The sequence below is a fragment of the Ailuropoda melanoleuca genome, chromosome 3 (assembly GCF_002007445.2).
Source record: "Ailuropoda melanoleuca isolate Jingjing chromosome 3, ASM200744v2, whole genome shotgun sequence".
NCBI lineage: Eukaryota > Metazoa > Chordata > Mammalia > Carnivora > Ursidae > Ailuropoda > Ailuropoda melanoleuca.
Window position 1 is genome coordinate 50432346 of NC_048220.1, and position 22509 is coordinate 50454854.

At 38.0% G+C, this 22509-nt stretch overlaps 1 protein-coding gene across 1 annotated transcript in view; it reads right to left on the minus strand.

The window, feature by feature from the left end:
* GFM2 (GTP dependent ribosome recycling factor mitochondrial 2) overlaps window positions 1–21544 on the minus strand; it is a 63525-nt gene extending 41981 nt beyond the window's left edge. Inside the window, exons 1-6 of the mRNA XM_034656365.1 lie at window positions 21479–21544; window positions 19833–19917; window positions 17913–17970; window positions 17392–17489; window positions 5939–6064; window positions 5136–5224 (exon numbers count right to left, since the gene is read on the minus strand). Of these exons, the coding sequence (XP_034512256.1) occupies window positions 5136–5224; window positions 5939–6064; window positions 17392–17489; window positions 17913–17970; window positions 19833–19917; window positions 21479–21541 (519 nt within the window). The 5' untranslated portion in view covers window positions 21542–21544. The remainder of the gene's footprint in view (window positions 1–5135; window positions 5225–5938; window positions 6065–17391; window positions 17490–17912; window positions 17971–19832; window positions 19918–21478) is intronic.
* Between the last annotated feature and the right edge of the window lie 965 nt (window positions 21545–22509).

Sequence of the window (22509 nt, forward strand, 5' to 3'; positions counted from 1 at the left end):
CAGTCAAAACTAGAGGCTCTGACGGCCAGGGTCACCGAGGCAGAGGAACGCGTTAGCGAATTGGAGGATGGGTTAGTAGAAGAAAAAACGAAAATAGAAGCTGGTCTTAAAAAAATCCACGCCCACGAATGTAGATTACGGGAGATTACTGACTCTATGAAACGATCCAATGTCAGAATCATCGGCATCCCTGAAGGGGTGGAGAAAAACAGAGGTCTAGAAGAGATATTTGAACAAATTGTAGCTGAAAACTTCCCTAATCTAGCAAGGGAAACAAGCATTCGTGTCCAAGAGGCAGAGAGGACCCCATCCAAGCTCAACCAGGACAAACCTACGCCACGGCATGTCATAGTGCAATTCGCAAATATTAGATCCAAGGATACAGTATTGAAAGCGGCCAGGGCAAAGAAATTTCTCACGTACCAAGGCAAAGGTATCAGGATTACGTCAGACCTGTCTACAGAGACCTGGAATGAGAGAAAGGCTTGGGGGGGCATTTTTAAAGCTCTTTCAGAGAAAAACATGCAGCCAAGGATCCTTTATCCAGCAAAGCTGTCATTCAGAATTGATGGAGAAATAAAGACGTTCCAAAATCGCCAATCATTAACCAATTTCGTAACCACGAAACCAGCCCTACAGGAGATATTAAGGGGGGCTCTATAAAGGTAAAAAGGCCCCAAGAGTGATACAGAGCAGCAAGTCACAACCGATACAAAGACTTTAAAGAGAAATGGCATCATTAAAATCATATCTGTCAATAATCTCTATCAATCTAAATGGCTTAAACTCTCCCATAAAACGCCACAGGGTTGCAGATTGGATAAAAAGACATGACCCATCCATTTGCTGTCTACAAGAGACTCATTTTGAACCCAAAGATGCATTCAGACTTAGAGTAAGGGGATGGAGTACCATCTTCCACGCAAATGGACCTCAAAAGAAAGCTGGAGTAGCAATTCTCATATCAGATAGACTGGATTTTAAACTAGAGGCCATAGAGAGAGATACAGAAGGGCACTATATTATTCTTAAAGGAAGTATTCAACAAGTGGATATGACAATTATTAATATATATGCCCCCAACAGGGGAGCAGCAAGATACACAAGCCAACTCTTAACCAAAATAAAGAGACATATAGATAAGAACACAGTAATAGTAGGGGACCTCAACACCCCACTATCAGAAATAGACAGAACACCCTGGCAAAAACTAAGCAAAGAATCAAAGGCTTTGAATGCCATACTCGACGAGTTGGACCTCATAGATATATATAGAACACTACACCCCAGAACCAAAGAATACTCATTCTATTCAAATGCCCATGGAACATTCTCAAGAATAGATCATGCTCTGGGACACAAAACAGGTCTCAGCCAATACCAAAAGATTGAAATTATCCCCTGCATATTCTCAGACCACAACGCTCTGAAATTGGAACTCAACCACAAGGAAAAACCTGGAAGAAACTCAAACACTTGGAGGCTAAGAACCATCCTGCTCAAGAATGACTCGATAAACCAGGAAATCAAAAAACAAATTAAACAATTTATGGAGACCAACGAGAATGAATACACAACGGTCCAAAACCTATGGGATACTGCAAAGGCAGTCCTAAGGGGGAAATACATAGCCATCCAAGCCTCACTCAAAAGAATAGAAAAATCTAAAATGCAGTTTCTATATTCTCACCTCAAGAAACTGGAACAGCAACAGAGGGACAGGCCTAACCCACTGACAAGGAAGGAGTTGACCAAGATTAGAGCAGAAATCAATGAATTAGAGACCAGAACCACAGTAGAGCAGATCAACAGGACTAGAAGCTGGTTCTTTGAGAGAATCCATAAAATTGATAGACCACTGGCAAAACTTGTCCAAAAACAAAGAGAAAGGACTGAGATTATTAAAATTATGACTGAAAAGGGAGAGGTCACGACCAGCACCATTGAAATTGCAAGGATTATTAGAAACTTTTATCAACAGCTATATGCCAAAAAACTAAACAATCTGGAAGAGATGGAGGCCTTCCTGGAAACCTATAAACTACCAAGACTGAAACAGGAAGAAATAGATTTCTTAAATAGGCCAATTAACTATGAAGAAATTGAGTCAGTGATAAACAACCTTCCAAATAATAAAACTCCAGGCCCAGACGGTTTTCCTGGGGAATTCTACCAAACATTCAAAGAAGAAATAATACCTATTCTCCTAAAGCTATTTCAAAAAATAGAAACAGAAGGAAAGCTACCAAACTCATTCTATGAGGCTAATATTACCTTGATCCCCAAACCAGGCAAAGACCCCCTCAAAAAGGAGAATTACAGACCGATTTCTCTAATGAATATGGATGCCAAAATCCTCAACAAGATCCTTGCTAATAGAATCCAACAGTACATTAAAAGGATTATCCATCATGACCAAGTGGGATTCATACCTGGGATGCAAGCATGGTTCAACACTCGCAAATCAATCAATGTGATACATCATATCAACAAGAAAAGACTCAAGAACCATATGATCCTCTCAATTGATGCAGAAAAAGCATTTGACAAAATACAGCATCCTTTCCTGATTAAAACCCTTCAGAGTGTAGGAATAGAGGGTACATTTCTCAATCTCATAAAAGCCATCTATGAAAAGCCTACTGCAAGCATTATTCTCAATGGGGAAAAGCTGGAAGCCTTTCCCTTAAGATCAGGAACACGACAAGGATGCCCACTCTCGCCACTATTATTCAACATAGTACTAGAAGTCCTTGCAACAGCAATCAGAAGACAAAAAGGGATCAAAGGTATCCAAATCGGCAAAGAAGAAGTCAAACTGTCTCTCTTTGCAGATGACATGATACTCTATATGGAAAACCCAAAGGAATCCACTCCCAAACTATTAGAAGTTATAGAACAATTCAGTAAGGTGGCAGGATACAAAATCAATGCCCAGAAATCAGTTGCATTTCTATACACGAATAACGAGACTGAAGAAAGAGAAATTAGGGAATCCATCCCATTTACAATAACACCAAAAACCATGCGTTACCTTGGAATTAACTTAACCAGAGACGTAAAGGACCTATATCCTAGAAACTATAGATCACTTTTGAAAGATATTGAGGAAGACATAAAAAGATGGAAAAATATTCCATGCTCATGGATTGGAAGAATTAACATAGTTAAAATGTCCATACTACCCAGAGCAATCTACACTTTCAATGCTATCCCGATCAAAATACCGAGGACATTTTTCAAAGAACTGGAACAAATAGTCCTTAAATTTGTATGGAACCAGAAAAGGCCCCGAATCTCCAAGGAACTGTTGAAAAGGAAAAACAAAGCTGGGGGCATCACAATGCCGGATTTCGAGCTGTACTACAAAGCTGTGATCACAAAGACAGCATGGTACTGGCACAAAAACAGACACATCGACCAATGGAACAGATATAGAGAACCCAGAAATGGACCCTCGGCTCTTTGGGCAACTAAGTTTTGATAAAGCAGGAAAAACATCCGGTGGAAAAAAGACAGTCTCTTCAATAAATGGTGCTGGGAAAATTGGACAGCTACATGCAAAAGAATGAAACTTGACCACTCTCTCACACCATACACAAAGATAAACTCCAAATGGATGAAAGACCTCAATGTGAGACAGGAATCCATCAAAATTCTAGAGGAGAACATAGGCAACAACTTCTATGACATCGGCCAGAGCAACCTTTTTCACGACACATCGCCAAAGGCAAGAGAAATAAAAGATAAAATGAACTTATGGGACTTTATCAGGATAAAGAGCTTCTGCACAGCCAAGGAAACAGTCAAAAAAACTAAGAAAGAGCCCACGGAATGGGAGAATATATTTGCAAAGGACACTACAGATAAAAGACTGGTATCCAAGATCTATAAAGAACTTTTCAAACTCAATACAAGAGAAACAAATAAACAAATCATAAAATGGGCAGAAGATATGAACAGACACTTTTCCAATGAAGACATACAAATGGCTAACAGACACATGAAAAAATGCAAAATCATTAGCCATCAGGGAAATTCAAATCAAAACCACACTGAGATAACACCTTACTCCAGTTAGAATTGCAAAAATTGACAAGGAGGAAACAGCAATTGCTGGAGAGGATGTGGAGAAAGGGGATCCCTCCTACATTGTTGGTAGGAATGTAGGTTGGTTCAGCCACTCTGGAAAACAGTGTGGAGGTCCCTTAAAAAGTTAAAAATTGAGCTACCCTATGACCCAGCCATTGCACTACTGGGTGTTTACCCCAAAGATACAGATGTAGTGAAGAGAAGGGCCATATGCACCCCATTGTTCATAGCAGCATTGTCCACAATAGCTAAATCGTGGAAGGAGCCGAGATGCCCTTCAACAGATGACTGGATTAAGAAGCTGTGGTCCATATATACAATGGAATATTACTCAGCTATCAAAAAGAACGATTTCCAAACTATTGCAGCAACCTGGATAGGACTGGAGGAGATTATGCTAAGTGAAATAAGTCAAGCAGAGAATGACAATTATCATATGGTTTCACTCATCTATGGAACANATGGTTTCACTCATTTATGGAACATAAGAAGTAGGAAAATCGGTAGGAGAAGAAAGGGAAGAAAAAAAGGGGGGGTAAACAGAAGGGGAATGAACCATGAGAGACTATGGACTCTGGGAAACAAACTGAGGGCTTCAGAGGGAAGGGGAGTGGGGGATCAGGATAGGCCGGTGATGGGTATTAAGGAGGACACATATTGCATGGTGCACTGGGTGTTATATGCAAGTAATGAATCGGAACATTACATGAAAAACTAGGGATGTACTGTATGGTGACTAACATAATAATTAATTATTATAAATAAAAATAAAGACTTGAAAGTAAGGCAGAAGAATCTCAAATCCTTCAGAGTTCTCAACATCAAGTTTTATATTTCCTATAAAAAAGCAAACTACTTTCCTTTTACTATGAAATATCTGATATCACATATAGATCACACTGCAATATTGAATTCCAATTTCCTTGCACCATAATTTGATTGATATGAACTTACACAGAGTTATAGTTAACTAAATCTGATACATTCTACTTAAAAAAAAAAATCATGCTGTTGTAGCTTGTTTACTTTGGCAGTATTTTTACCTCTACACCAGCAGAGGCATCAAACACAGCTACTGCACCATCCAACACTCTAAGGCAGCGCTCAACCTCCAAGGTAAAGTCCACATGACCTAAGAAAAAGATGAGAAACATACCACTTAACGTTTAAAAAAAAAACAAAACAATAAAACAGGAGCCAGCATATACCTACTTTTGGGTATATGTATTCAAAAGAACTAAAAGAAGAGTCGCAAAGACATATTTGCATTTCATATTCATGGCAACACTCTTCAGAATAGTCAAGAGGTGGAAACAACCCAAATGGCCATCAATGGATGAATGGTATATAAAGTTTTGCATATACAGAAAATATGCTATATATGTACAATGCAATATTACACAGTCTTAAAAACAAAGGAAATCTTGTCACATATTTTACAACACAACTGAAGCTTGAAGGACTTCATGCTAAGCAAAATAAGCCAGTCATAAAAGGACAACTACTGTAGGATTCTACTTCTATGAAGTATTTAAAGTAGTTAATCTCCTAGATAAAGAAAAGGCAGAACGGTAGTTACCAAGGATACGAGGAGGGGACAAAGACGAGTAGTTGTATAATAGATTAGGTTTCAGTTCTGAAAGATGAAGTACTTCTGGAGATCAGTTTCACAACAACGTAAATATACTTAACTACTGAACTGTATACTTAAAAATGGCTAATGGTAAATTTTATGATGCATATATATATATATGCTTTTTACCACAATTTAAAAGAAAACACATCCACAAACAAGTAAAAACCTCCAATGATGCAGCATCTCTGCATTGCTAGAACAGCACCATACCTGGCGTATCAATTAGATTGACTCTATACCCCTTCCAATCAAATGTAACAGCAGCAGACTGAATGGTAATGCCTCTTTCCCGCTCTTGAGCCATGAAATCTGTCACAGTGTCTCCATCATCAACATCTAACAAAGAAAAAATTACATAGGCTCAATACCAAGGACATTTCATTGCAAATATGGTATCTATTTGACAGTTTATTTTTTTAGAGAAAGACAGTGTGTGTGCACATGCAAGTGGAGGCAGGGGGAGAGGCAGAGGGAGAGAGACAATCCCAAGCAGGCTCCTCACTGAGCAGTTTGACCCCAGGACCCCGTGTTCATGACCTGAGCCAAAATCAAGAGTGGGATGCTTAACCAACTGAGCCACCCAGGCACCCCTCTACATGACAGTTTAATTTGCTTTTAGACTGTTTATAAAATATTTTATTTAATATGTAGAGTCCTTAATCTTTCTCTAAATAAGCCCTTGTTCTGGAAAATTTTCCATAAAAAATAATTTTTCTGTAACTAAGATAAAATCAGTTTAAGTATTTTAATTTTATTGAACTCAATAAAATATTTTTTCCCCTAGTTTTGCTTTCATTATCCCTTCTTTAACTTATGTTCCTCACGCCTGATCCCTAGACAGGAGGCAGGGCACTGCAATCAAGGAGCCCAGACAGACGTAGATTTAAGTCCCACCTTTACCACTTCCACTCTAGTACCTTAAGCAAGTTAGTTAAACTAGTTTGTAAAATAAGGTTAATAAAGGCAACCCTGATGGTTGTTGTAAAAATGAAATGAGACTATATAAAGTACTGAGTTCAGTAAATAAGTAAATGGCAGCTACATGCAACAAGGTAGAGAAAAAATTCCTCCAAAGTTAAATTCTCCTTTTCAAACACTTTTTATTACCAAATTCCCCCCAAAAAACGCATGTATTTGTACAAATGAAAATAAAATCTTGGTAGAATTTCTACAGTACAAAGTCAAAGTTCAACCTGACTACCAAAAAGGTCAAATTATTCTTCATTGAAATTCTTGAATTATGCATTGCATTCTGATTAAATTTATACAGAATTAATGAAAATGAGCTGATCTTTACCATCCAAGTTCCAAAAACACAAGTTATCATGGCCTAATACCACCACCACTTATGTCAGCATTAAACTTCTAAAATGCTAGCCAGGTTCCCCCACTGTGTGAAGGTATATAAACATATGTACCAACAGAGGGAGAAATAGCAAGAAAAATGTAACTGTCAGGAACTCCAAATATCTGTGTTAAAGAATTGGCGTTGTTATTCACAACATAACCAAGCAAACAAACACCATTAATGAGACAATAACCAAACAGCTAACCAAAAATTCCAAATGAAGCAGTTTTTAAAACATCTGTGGGGGGGGGGGCAAGATGACAGTAGGAGGACCCTAAACTCACTCCATCCCACGTTTACAATTAGTTATCACTCACATCTCAGTCAGTAAACTCGAGAGCCACCTGAAGACTGGCAGAACAAACTTCTCAGCCAAATGCAAAGAAGCAGCCAGTGTTGAAGAGGTTAGGAAAGGCAGAAAGGTGGTGAAGAGTTGCCAGCAGGAGGTAGGGAGCTATAGCTGCAAAGAAGGGAAAGCACCAGGCAGTCCACGCAGGTAAAATAAATCCCCATAACATATGGCTTTGAAAACCAGAAAGGCTGAATTCTGTGAGTTTGTATAACCACAGCCTTGGGAGTCTGGAGCTTTGAAGGTCAGCTGACTCAGCAGTAGGGGAGCCAGGAGATATGTGATAGCCAGGTCCTCATCCTTAAAGAGATAACAGCCTGAGCAGGAGACAACATAGAAGCAACAGTTTGCACAAGGGCAAGGAGATATGTTTCCATGGATTTCGGGGCAAGCTGGGCAAGTTCCCTGGAACAGAGGAGCTGGCAGGTGCCATTTTTCTCCCCTATTCCTTAGCATAAATACAGAGACACCTGCCGGAGGCAGTGCTATACAGACATTTACTATCTAACCCACCAGCAGTGCACCATGCCCACAAGCTCTCCTGAGGACCTGCCCAATCCAAGTCTGCTGGCCCTGGGTTCAGCGCAAATTTTGTTCATGCTGCGCATGCCCCATCCAGTCAATGCCTCTGCGTACGGTGCCACTGTGGCCACTGCACTTTGGGGGATGTGCCCAGGTCCAGCAGCTCAGTGCAGATTTTGCTAAACTCACGTGTGTGCCCTGCCCAGCTGCCCCCAGCCACCATGCACGCAGACCCATGCACCCCTTGTTGCTGTCTCAGACATATGCCTTGTACCAGGCCACTGAAACATGCAGTGCAATTGGCCACCACTGCAATTTAGGGGATCTGGCCTACTCCTAGTGACCCTGCAGATTGTGCAAACACTGCCACCCCTGAGCCTTCCTATGGTCACATCCCCTCAGAGCCAGCCTGCCTGGGTCTCACTAATACCACAGAGAGCAAGCACAGCTCACAACAGGCAGAGTCTATGTAGGAATCTGGACTGACAGGGAAAGCACAATAGTAGGACGCAAGAAACACACATAGGAGACTCCGCTGAAGTGTCAAGTTCTGTTGCACAGGTGACACTGCAGGGCACTACAAAACCTCTTCTTCATAAGGCTACTACTTTCAAGAGCAGGAGACATAGCTGACTTTCCTAAGACACAGAAACAGACACAGAGAGGCAGACCAAAAAAAAAAAAAAAAGAGAGAGAGACAAAGGAATCTGTCCCAAATGAGAGAACTTGACAAAATCACAACTGGAGGTCTATGTGAAACACAAATTAGTATACCTGACAGAGAATTTAAAGTAATGATCATTAAAAAAAAAAAAGAAAAATAATGATCATAAAGATATTCACTGACCTTGCTAAAAGAGTAGACATTATCAGTGTGACCCTTAGCAAAGTGAGAAAAAACGTTATCAGAGATGAAGAACTCGATAAATGAAATTAAAAATACAATAGATGGAATATAAACAGTAGGCTACAAGAAGGAGAGGAACTTATCAGTGACCTGGAGAATAGAGTAATGGAAAGCAAACAAGCTGAACAGATCAAAGACAAATACTCCATAACAGGAATAGATTTAGAGATCTCAGTGACTCAATCAAGTATAATAACATTTGCATTATAGTGATCCAAGAAGGAGAGAGAGAAAGGAGGGGAGAAGCTGTTTCTGAAGGAAAAATAAGCTGAAAACATCCCAAATGTGGGGAGGGAAACCGAAATCCAGATTCAGGAGGCACAGAGATCCCTAACAAATTCAACCCAAGGAGGTTCACACCAACACACAGAATTAGAATGGAAAAAATAGTGATAAAGAATTTTAAAGTTTGCAAGAGAAAAGAAGACAGTTACAAAGAAAACCCCATGAGGCTATCAGCGGCTTTTTCAGCAGAAACTTCGCAGGCCAGCAAGAAGTGCCATGTTATATTTAAACTGCTGAAAGGAAAAAAATCTGCAGCCAAGAATACTCTATCCAGCAAGGCTATCATTTGTAAGAAGGAGAGATAAAGAGTTTCTCAGCCTAACAAAAACTAAGGGGGTTCAAAACTACTAAACCAGCCCTACAAGAAATATTAAACGGGACTCTTTGAGTGAAAAGCAAAGACCATAAGTATAAAAGGTAAAAAATACAAAAGCATTAAAAATAAGTATTTTTCTAAAAATCAGTCAAAAAATTCACAAAATAAAAGGATGTAAAAAGTATGACCCATATACCTAAGACATGGTGGGGGAGCGGTAAAGAATGGGTTTAAACTTAAGCAATCATCGACTTAATAAAGACTACTATATGCAGAAGATGTTATACACAAACCTAAAAGTAACCAAAATTAAAAGCCAATAATAGATATGCAAAGAACAAAGTGGAAGGAACCCAAGTGTATCACTAAAGAAAGCCAACAAATCATGAAAGAAAAGAAGGATCAGAGAAAAGCTACAAAAACAACCACAAAAAAGTAACACATGTTTATTAGGATAAAAAGCTTCTGCACAGCCAAGGAAACAGTCAAAAAAAACTAAGAGGCAGCCCACGGAATGGGAGAATATATTTGCAAAGGACACTACAGATAAAAGACTGGTATCCAAGATCTACAAAGAACTTCTCAAACTCAATACACGAGAAACAAATAAACAAATCAAAAAATGGGCAGAAGATATGAACAGACACTTTTCCAATGAAGACATACAAATGGCTAACAGACACATGAAAAAATGTTCAAAATCATTAGCCATCAGGGAAATTCAAATCAAAACCACACTGAGATACCACCTTACGCCAGTTAGAATGGCAAAGATAGACAAGGCAAGAAACAACAATTGTTGGAGAGGATGTGGAGAAAGGGGATCCCTCCTACATTGTTGGTGGGAATGCAAGTTGGTACAGCCACTCTGGAAAACAGTGTGGAGGTCCCTTAAAAAGTTAAAAATTGAACTACCCTATGACCCAGCCATTGCACTACTGGGTGTTTACCCCAAAGATACAGACGTAGTAAAGAGAAGGGCCATATGCACCCCAATGTTCATAGCTGCATTGTCCACAATAGCCAAATCATGGAAGGAGCCGAGATGCCCTTCAACAGATGACTGGATTAAGAAGCTGTGGTCCATATATACAATGGAATATTACTCAGCTATCAGAAAGAACGAATTCTCAACTTTTGCTGCAACATGGATGGCACTGGAGGAGATAATGCTAAGTGAAATAAGTTTAGCAGAGAAAGACAATTATCATATGATTTCTCTCATCTATGGAACATAAGAACTAGGATGATCGGTAGGGGAAGAAAGGGATAAAGAAAGGGGGGGTAATCCGAAGGGGGAATGAAACATGAGAGACTATGGACTATGAGAAACAAACTGAAGATCAGAGGGGAGGGGGGTGGGGGAATGGGATAGACTGGTGATGGGTAGTAAGGAAGGCACGTATTGCATGTTGCACTGGGTGTTATATGCAACTAATGAAGCATCGAACCTTGCATCGGAATCCGGGGATGTACTGTATGGTGACTAACATAATATAATAAAAAAAAATCATTAAAAAAAAAAAGTAACAAATGGCAATAAACACTTACCTACCAATAATTACTTTGAATGTAAATGGATTAAGCACTCCAATAAAAAAAAAACAGGGTGACAGTGAATAAAAAAACAAGACCCATCTATATGCTGCCCACAGGAGACTCATTTCAGACTGAGACACCTGCAGATTGAATGTGAGAGGATGGAGAAATATCATGCAAATGGATGTCAAAAGATAGCTGTATTAGCAATACTTGTATCAGACAAAACAATTTAAAACAAAGTCTATAACAAGAAACAAAAAAAGAACACTATATAATAATAAAGGTTACACTCCAGCAAGAGAATATAACAACTATAAATACTTATGCACCCAACATGGGAGCACCTAAATACATAAAACATTTCATAACAAAATTAAAGGAGCTAATTGATAATAATACAGTAATAATAGGGGATTGTAAAACCCCACTTGCATCAATAGACAGATCATCCAAACAGAAAGTAAACAAGGAAACATGGCTTTGAATGACACACTGGACCAGATGGATTTAACAGATACATTCGGAACATTCCATCCTAAAATAGTAGAATACACATTCTTTTCAAGTGCACACAGAACACTGTCCAGAGAAGATGACATATTAGGCCACAAAACAAGTCTTAACAAATTATAAAAATCAAACTCATACCATGAATCTTTCTTGACCACAACACTATGAACTAGAAATCAACTACAAGAAAAAAATCTGGAAAGACCACAGATACATGAAGGTTAAATAACACACTACTAAACAATGAATGGGTCAACCAAGAAATCAAAGAAATCAAAAATTACATGGCAACGAATGAAAATGAATACACAACAACCAAAAACTTTGGGATGCATCAAAAGTGGTTCTAAAAGGAAAGTTTTAGCAATACAGGCCTACCTCAGGAAGCAAGAAAAATCTCAAATAAACAACCTAACCTTACATCTAAAGGAGTTAGAAAAAGAACACATAAAACCCAAACCTAGCAAAAGGAAGGAAACAATACAAATTAGGGCAAAAATAAATGATATGTAAACTAAAAAAAACAACAGAACAGGCCAATGAAACCAGGAGCTGGTTCTCTGAAAAGTTCAATGAAACTGATAAACCTCTAGCAAGACTCAAAAAAGAAGAGGACCCAAATAAAATCACTAATGAAAGAGGAGAAATAACAACCAATACCACAAAAATACAAACTATGAAAGAATATTATGAAGACCTATTATGCCAACAAATCACACAACTTAGAAGAAATGGATGGAATCCTAGAAACATATAAACTCCCAAAACTAAAGCAGGAAGGAATAGAAAATTTGAAGAGACCGATTACCTGCAATGACATTGAATCAATCATCAAAAAACTCTCCAAAAGCAAAAGTCCAGGACTAGACAGCTTCACAGGTAAGCTCCACGAAACACTGAAAAAGTTAATACTTATTCTTCTTAAACTGTTCCAAAAAATACAAGAGGAAGAAAAACTTCCAAATGTATTCTACGAAGCCAGTATCACTCTGATACCAAAACCAGTAAAGACACTACCAAAAAAGAGAACCACAGGCCATTATCTCTCATGGATATAGATGCAAAATCCTCAACAAAATACTAGCAAACGAATCCAACAATATATTAAAAAAATCATACACCATGATCAAGTCAGATTTACTCCCGGGATACAAGGGTGATTCAATAGCCACAAAACAATCAACATGATACATCGCATCAATAAGATAAAGGACAAAAACTATATGATCATTTCAACAGATGCAGAAAAAGCATTTGACAAAGTACAGCATCCATTCATGATAAAAAAAAAAACCCTCAACAAAGTAGGTCTAGAGGGAACATACCTCACATAATAAAGGCCTTCTATGAAAAACCTACAGCCAACATCTTGGGGGAAAAACTTGAGAGCTTATCCCCTAAGGTCACGAACAAGACAAGGGTGCCTACTATCACCCCTTTTATTCAACACAGTACTAGAAGTCCTAGACACACCAATCAGACAACATAAAGAAACAAAAGGCATCCAAACTGGTAAGAAAGAAGTAAAACTCTCATTATTTGCAGATGACATGATACTACATACAGAAAACCCTAAAGACTCCACCACAAAACTACTACAACTGATAAATGAATTGAGTAAAGTCGTGAGATACAAAATTAATGTTTAGAAATCTGTTGCATTCCTATACACTAATAGTAGAGCAGCAGAAATTAAGAAAACAATCCCATTTACAACTGCACCAAAAACAATTAAATACCTTGGAATAAACTTAACCAAAGACGTGAAAGACCTGTACTCTAAAAACAATAAAACAGTGATGAAACAAAGTCAATACAACACAAAGAAATGGAAAGACATTCCATGCTTAAGAATATTGTTAAAATGTCCAAACCACCTAAAGCGATTTATATATTTAATGCAACTCCTATCAAAATATCAACAGCATTTTTCACAGAACTAGAACAAATAATTCTAAAATTTGTATGTACCCACAAAAGACCCTAAATAGCCAAATCAATCTTGAAAAAGAAAAACAAAATTGGAGGTATCACACAATTCCAGATTTTTTTTTTAAAGATTTATTTGAGAGAGTGAGTGAGAGAACACGAGCAGGGGGACGGGCAGTGGGATGCGGAGAGGAAGAAGCAGATTTCCTGCTGAGCAGGGAGCCCAATGCAGGGCTTGAACCCTGGACTCCAGGATCATGACTTAAGCCAAAGGAAGACGCTTAACTGACTGAGCCACCCAGGTTCTCCCAGGTTTCAAGTTATATTACAAAGCTGCAGTAATAAAAAAAGTATGGTACTTGGATAAAAATAGACACACGATGGAATAGAACACAAAACCCAGAAATAAACCCACAATATATGGTCACTTAGTATTCAACAAAGGAGAAATGAACATCCAATGGGAAAAAGTCTTCAATGAATGGTGTTGGGAAAACTGGACAACCACATGCAAAGAAGGAAACGGGACCACTTTCTATCACCATACACAAAAATAATCTCACATGGAATAAAGACCTACATGTGAGACCTGAAACCACAAAAATCCTAGAAGAGAACACAGGAGCGAATTTCTTTAACATCAGTTTAGCAATATCCTTCTAGATATGTCTTCTGAGGAAAGGGAAATAAAAGCAATAATAAAATATTAGGACTACATTGAAATAAAAAGTTTCTGTGCAGCCAAGGAAACAACAAAACTAAACGACAGCCCACTATATGGGAGAACATATTTGCAAATGATATATCCAATAAAGGGTTAGTATCCAAAATATATATAAGAACTAATACAACTCAACATCCAAAAAACAAATAATCCAATTAACAGATGGGCAGAAGACATGAACAGACATTTCTTCAAAGAAGACATGCAGGTGGCCAACAGACACATAAAAAGATGCTCAAAATCACTCTTCATCAGGGAAATGCAAATCACAACCACAATGGGCTATCGCCTCACACCTATCAGAATAGTTAAATTCAAAAACACGAGAAATAAGTGTTGGCAAAGATGTGGGGAAAAAGGAACACTCCTACAATGTGGTGGAGATGCAAACTGGTGCAGCCACTGTAGAAAACAGTAGGGAGGGTCTTTAGAAAGCTAAAAATAGAACTACCCTAACAACAGGGTAATCAAACTACTGGGTATTTACCCCAAAAATACAAAAACACTAACTGAAAGGGATACCTGTACCCCTATGTTTACTGTAGCATTATTTACAACAGTCAAGATATGGAAGCAGCCCAAGTGCCCATCAACAGATGAATGGATAAAGATGTGGTGTACACACATACATACATACATACACACACACACACACACACACACACACACACTGTGAAATATTACTGAGCCATAAAAAATAATAAAATCTTGACCTTTGCAACAACATGGATAGAGCTCAAGTGTACGGGACCTGGGTGGCTCAGGTGGGTAAGCATGCAACTCTTGATCTAAGCTCAGGTCTTGATCTCAGGGTCCTGAGTTCAAGCCCCAAGTGCGGCTCCGTGCTGGGCATGGAGCCTACTTTAAAAAAATTTTTAAAAAAAGGCCAAAAAAACCCAGACTCCTAACTATAAAGAACAAACTGATGGTTAACAGGGGGAGGTGGGTGAAAGGATAGGGGAAATAGGAGATTAGGATAAAGAGTACAACTATCATGATGAAAAACTGAAGAAAAAACAAAAACAGAGAGATACCGGCACCCGCAAATTCACTGCAGCATTAATAACAGCCAAGATACGCAAGCAATCTAAGAGTCCATCTATAGATGAATGGATAAAGAAGATGTGAAAAATACACACACACGAATACTACTCAGCCACAAAGAATAATGAGATCTTGCCACCTGAACAACACAGATGGAAGTAGAGGGTAGCAAGCTAACTGGAATATAAAACAAACAAAAAGCAGCAGCAGACCCATAAATACAATGAGAGCTGATGGTTGCCAGAGGGAAGGAAGATGGGGGATGGGCATATGGGTAAAGGGAAGTGGGAGACTTCTAGTTACGGAATGAATAAGTGACAGTGATGAAAGGTACAGCATACAGAATACAGTTGACGGCATTATAATAGTGTTGTACGATGTCAGATGGTAGCTACACTCATGGTGAGCACAGTATAATGTATAGAGTTGTCACAGAAACAGAGTTGTAGAGACCAAACCTTGAGGACATGTGGCTATTAAATAAGCCACAAAAGGACAAATACTCTATGATCCCACTTACATGGGGTATCAAATTCATAGAAAGAGAAAATGGAATGGTAGTTTCCAAAAGCTGGGCAGAGGGGAAAAATGTGGAGTTATTATTAATGGGTTTAGTTTGGGTTATGCAAGATAAAAAAGTTCCAAAGATTGGTTGCCAACAGTATAAATACATATAACACTAATTAAATGTGCACTTAGATGGTTAATATGGTAAATGTAACATTATGTGTTTTTTACCACAATTTAAAAAAAGGTAACTTGAACGTTGCTTGTGCCACCTCATCTGGACCCCTGCTTCGGGGATACAAACTGGGGATGTGAGGGAAGAATTAAGACCATATTTGTGTCATAACAGAGGAAGCCTAATAATGCTCCATGCTTTGCTGTTATAGCCCCATTTACATAGCAGTAATTCTATGAGAAATACATGTATTCATACATTTTGGAAACTATCATCATGAATATTCTAATCCTGGGTGTTCTTTTCCTCTATAAATACTATGTTAAGTCTCAACCAATTTCAAGGGTCTAGAGAAATAGCTGACAACATAATGCATTTCAAAATTTTTGTGGAGCTTTTGAAAAAGATACTCATTTCCACTTCTGGTAATAGGGACCTCATGACCCTGAAATCTCAAATTTCAAAACAAATTATTTTACCAGAAGTAAAGAAAGGCATTTCATAATGATAAAAAGAAGCAGATTCATCAGAGAAACACAACAATCATAAATGTGTACGAGATAAATACAGACTTTCAAAATATATGACACAAAAATACAGACACCCAGGCCCCACTACATACTTGCTGAATCTTAGTTTCCAGAGTAGAGCTAAGGCAGCACTGTCATTTAAAAACCAAATAAACAAAAAAACTACATGAGGATTCAAATGTGCATAACCGGTCAAGAACCACAGTTTCTGACATATTATAATTAAAAAATAAAAACTTAGGTAAATACTACTACTACTGTGGGTTGGATTAACAAAATCCTTTCTTCTTCTGCAAGAGAATTTGACCTTTGGTTAACTTTCTTGGTTCTTTTCTTCTAGAAGCCAGAGAACACAAGTATGTCAACTATGTTGCTAGGCAAAATATCACATAGGAAAAACAGTTTGTGACTGGTAAGCTACGTCTGAACTGGGAAGAGCTTTATGTGAACTGTAAATACCTGATGGAGATACACAGCTTTAGGCTTCCCTGAGTGGGATATGGCATGTCCTTTGTGGTAAACCTGGAAGATAGCCCACGGAACTATAACAAGAGGTTACCATTCCTAAGGGACATAGGGATTGTAAGTCAAGGTGGCTCCTGTGAATCTTGTTAAAGTGAACTATCACTTTTGGGTAGCCAAAGAAGATAGCTCCCAGAAGCTCTGTGGACTGCTTTAAATGCAGAAACAAACACCTATTGCTGGTGTGCTGGGAAGCTATGGTTCTCGTCCTAATAGCCTTCTGGGTAGACCAGGGTGAACTGCGGCCCAAGACAGTCCTGTGAATCTGAATGTTTAGTTGAACCTAAGAAGACTCTTTAGTGGGTGTTGCAACTACCTTATCTTTGTGTTGTGGTTTAGACATCAGTGCTTCCATGCCATACTCAAGATCTCTAGGTTGACTTCTTACTCAAACTATTTTCCAATGATGCTTTTTGCTAATGGGGGTTGGGGAGAGGAGGAATCCATTCTGACCTCCCAGTGATCTTGTGTATCCAGAGTAGTACAATATTCTTTCTGTGGTGGTAGTTTTGCCTGCATCAATATGAGCCATAATTCCAATATTACGGATTCTGTTTAAAATGTAGGGGGAAGAAAAAGCATGTATTACAAGACAGACATTAATAAAAACGTAAAACCAAAATATGTATGCTATGCAAATTTCAAAGCTGGTTAGTATTTCAATAATTTTTATAATGGTGTAAGAACTAGGAAAACAGAAAACATATCCCTACCACATTATTCTGACAAAATAGCTAACAAAAGAGTGAACTATAATCTTACGAATCTTGTACTTATTTCTACGTGCTGTTGCTACATTAAAAACATTTAGTATTGAATTCAGGAAAAAACCGCTTTTAAGATACATGCCAATATCTATTTATACTTAACTAGGGCAAAATACTAAATTAACAATGCTAAATTAAGCCCATAAAAGAAACTCTTAACTTTTTACAGCAATATATGGAAAAGAGTATATCAGTGATAGTACTTACTTAGCTATGGGAGGACTGATGACAGAACGAAGGGATTTGATATCATTTCCAACTAAACCTAATGGAAAGAGGGTTACAATTTAAAAGTTTAAGAAATTTCCCTTTAATCTGCAAATCAAAAAAAGTAATTTTAAGCAAAGACTATAATTCCAATTAAAGTAAAATCCAAGCTAAATGAAACTCTCATTTACCTAAAAATAATTTTCCTGCAATCTGTAAAGAAAACCCAGTAGATAATGTAAGATAAAGTTTTTGTTTTTTAAAAATTTTATTTATTTATTTATTTGACAGAGAAAGCACAAGTAGGCAGAGCAGCAAGCAGAAGGAGAGGGAGAAGCAGGCTCCCCACTGAGCAGAGAGCCCAATGCAGGACACAATCCCAGGACCCCGGGATCATGACCTGAGCCGAAGGCAGGAGCTCAACTGACTGAGCCACCCAGGTGCCCCTAAGATAAAGTTTTGAAACAACAATTTCTAGATCATAACCTTAGAAAAATATAAATTTACCCCAGTCTTTGCCACTTTCTATAATTCTGTAATAGACATAATTAACAGAATGTAGAATTAGAATGTTCATAACAATCTCATGGCCACAGCATTTAAATAAAAGAAATATAAAATGCACAGTCCTGTAAACCTGCATTGTCAAGGCTTGAAGAGTGAAGAGTTATCCTCATATCAGATAATAATGAATTTTGGTACAATTTGAAACGCATCTTCCCTCCATAATCCCAAGCACAAAGTACCTTTAAAGATGGCCTAGGAGGTATCACTGAACAGGATACATAACAATCTAATACTTCTAAAAGGCCAAGTAGTATTTCTGGAATATCAAAAGCCCATAATAATTTATTTACTCCATGCTTACAATGTATTTTATTAATATTAAAGCAAAAATGCAGTTACATTAGTAATTCTAATCTATACCTTCCTAGTATTTAATCAGTTTTGCAAAATTTCTCTAACAAATTAAGAACAGTTCTATTGTATTTTGAAAACCTGATGGCAGTTTTAAGACTTACAGATGATCTGTATGGCTACAGATAAATCTGCATGACAAAATATAGAAACAGATACAAATCAATAATACAGGGCATTAAATTCACATGCCATTACAAGTCAAACAGCCAATCAGTATGTTTACTCCATGATTCTCACATGACAAGATGGTAATGAGAATAGCCACATAATTAAACTAGTTTCAAAGAATCTCCCATATGCTTGCTTACTTCAAAATAGGAAGAACATTCAGAATTCATCAGTTCTTCAAGCATCAAGTTTTCTTTAAGATTTTACTTATTTGACAGAGAGAGCACAAGCAGGGGGAGCAGGAGGCAGAGAAAGGGGGAGAAGCAGGCTCCCCGCTGAGCAAGGAGCCTGACACGGGCTCGAACCCAGGACCCTGGGATCAAGACCTGGACTGAAAGCAGATGCTCAACCAAGACACCCAGGTGCTCCAAGCATAAAGCTTTTAATAGCCATTTTATCTAACGCAAACTATCCCAGATAAACATTTAACCAACTACTCTTAAGAATCTTCAAAATAAATTATTTTGGCAAACCTCTATTGACAGAAAATACTTCTGTATAAAAACCAGAAACGGACTAGAAAAACTACTTACAGCAAAAGCACTCTGTAAGTAGAAAACCCTCTAAACTTCTGAGCCAGCTACTAAAGCCAGCAATCCTTCTCTCTGTTTAGCTCATTTAGCCAGCCAGCAGATGAGAAATTCAGGCCTACTGGTACTCCTTCCCGGGATCTATCAGAATACTTTCAACTCCTCATAATATCAAGGAAAGGGCCAACAAGTAAAACAAACCCACTATTTTCAAAATGGAGACCCTTAATAAAGGAATGTTTGCCAATGACAGAAAGCAAACAAGCAGTTTCAGTAAAATGACAAGAATAAAAATTTGTACCTGGTAGAGAACTGTAGTTTCTTCCAAGAGGCACACATGGCTTCAATCTTTTTAAACTTGCTCTTATTTCAGAGCAACACATATTCTAGTGAGGAGAAAAAGAAACCTGATATGAATTTTATTTTAACATGACTTATTAGAATACTTTGAGCATCATAACTATGCTTTGTCAGAGAAAATACTTTGACTCTCCTTAAAATAGTCCCCATTAACTTCAGCTCCTTTTAAAAAGTGACAACCCAATATTATACTATAGGAAAAAACAAAAATAAAACTAATACTGACATGCTGTTTTGAGCTGATCTTAGAAGATGGTTCTCTAAGACCTGCAGCATTAACAACAGAGGGAACACAAATTCTCTGGACCTACTCCAGACAAGAGAATGAGAAACTCTGGGGAGAGGCAAACAATCTGTGGGTTGTTGTTGTTTTTTTTTAAACTGACATATAATTAATATAGTGTTATATTAGTTTCAAGTGTACTGAACAAGCTGTGGTTCAACAAGCCCTCCAGGTGATTCTTCTTCTTTTTTTTTTAAGATTTATTTATTTGAGAGAGAGAGAGAGCCGCTCATGGGGCGGGGGGGGGGGGGGGGGAAAGGGGGGGGGGGGGGGGGGGGGGGGGGGGGGGGGTAAAAGGGGGAGAGAGAGAGAGAGTCCTAAGCAGGCTGCACTAAGCGCAGAGCCTTATGTAGGGTTCAATCTCACAACCCTGAGATCAGGACCTGAGCTGAAACCAAGAGTCCAATGCTCAACCAACTCTGTCACCCAGGTGCCCCAACCTCCAGGTGATTCTGAGAGCTATAATTTAAGAATCCAAACCTGAACCTGAAGTGTCCAGAGAGCCAGAAAAGTTAAATAAGGTCACTCAAACTGGTTACTCCTTGATTCTCCTCTACAGGTGCTGAGAGCTGGTAGGGGTCATGGAACTCAAAATTTATAAAAGTGGCTACACATTAGAATCACCTGGAAAACTTTAAAAACATCTGAGGGGAAGGATGTTGGGAGAACCAGGACTGGCATTTTAAAAAATTCCTGAGGTATCTTCTCCTAGTGTTTCCACACAGAAGTTGACTAGTCCCCATCCCAATCTATCTCAGACCACTAGATATACATTTAATGACTACCAATACATTTAGAATTGTTAAACTTAGTGTATGTAATAATTATGGGCTGCCACAATCTGCCTTTTATGGTATCATGGAATGCATGCCTATGTCTTCTATATTCCCTGTGCATTAGTTACCAAGTTTTTGGCAATAAAATACTATTATCCTAAGAAAATATTTCAAGAGTAGAGACTCAAAACTTTAAATTTCCACTGCATAATGACCAGGGCAACACAGTAGCTACCTGTCACAGGTGTGCAGTCTGAAAGCATCAGCAATGAAAACACCAAAGAAAACCTGTGTAACTTCTTGGGGCGCTAATGACCTCAAAATGGAATATACAAATGGATAGTCCTTAAAATACTGCACAGGGAATTGTAAAGTAGCAAAATGAATTTCAGACTACTGATAAAGCCTGCTGCTTCCTGGTTACAGTTTCTCCCCCATTCCCTGTTAAGAAAAAACCGATGAAGATAAAAATATACTAGTTTAAGTAACTGAATCTGAAGCACATTTAATTTTACAAGAAAAGCTTACATTAACATGCAGGATGGGTATTTTCTTATGATTTCCTCCAAACTTCCTCAAGTTGGAAAACATGTCGACCCTCTAAACTGTTATTCTCTGAAAAAGAAATATACAAAAATTTAAAAGTTTATGTACTATATACCAGTAAGACATATGTAAAGTAAGGCAGATGTAATATATATATGGTAAAAATGTATTACATTTTATTTATTTTTTTTTTATTTTTTTTTTTAAAGATTTTATTTATTTATTTGACAGAGATAGAGACAGCCAGCGAGAGAGGGAACACAAGCAGGGGGAGTGCGAGAGGAAGAAGCAGGCTCATAGCAGAGGAGCCTGATGTGGGGCTCGATCCCATAACGCCGGGATCACGCCCTGAGCCGAAGGCAGACGCTTAACCGCTGTGCCACCCAGGCGCCCCAAAAAAATGTATTACATTTTAAAAGTAGGTACAGCATTTTTAGCTATCAAAAAACTCAATGCATCATTCAGAAAACAAAAATTCTGACAAAATATGAGAAATATGGTTCTCAAGCTAAAATGTTCTTTATTTTTTCAACATGCTTTAATTCTTCAAGATACGAACATATTGTAGAAAAAGACTGAGATTACAAAAATATATTGTAGCAATTACAATGTATTTATATGATTATATAGAATTTAGTATAGAAAGGTAAGCATCTACATGTTAACTTGGTGATTTCTCATTGGTAGTGTAACTTATTGGTTTACCTGTATATTGATTTTTCTAAATAAATATGTAAAAAAAATACACAAAAGCAAGTCCTCTTCTGTGATTATAAAAACTAAGTATCTTTGGTTTAAAAACATTTACTGAATATGAACTATGTTTCAAGTACACTATCAAAGCTATGAGAAGTTCATGGAAGCACTGAGACTAGGTAGGGAGCAGAAAGCAGGGAGACATTGGGTGCCATGTTATAGAAGCCATGTCAAAACTCACTTTGGGGCACCTGGCTGGCTCACTTGATGGAGTATGCAACTCTTGATCTCAGGGTTTGGTTTTTTTAATTTAATTT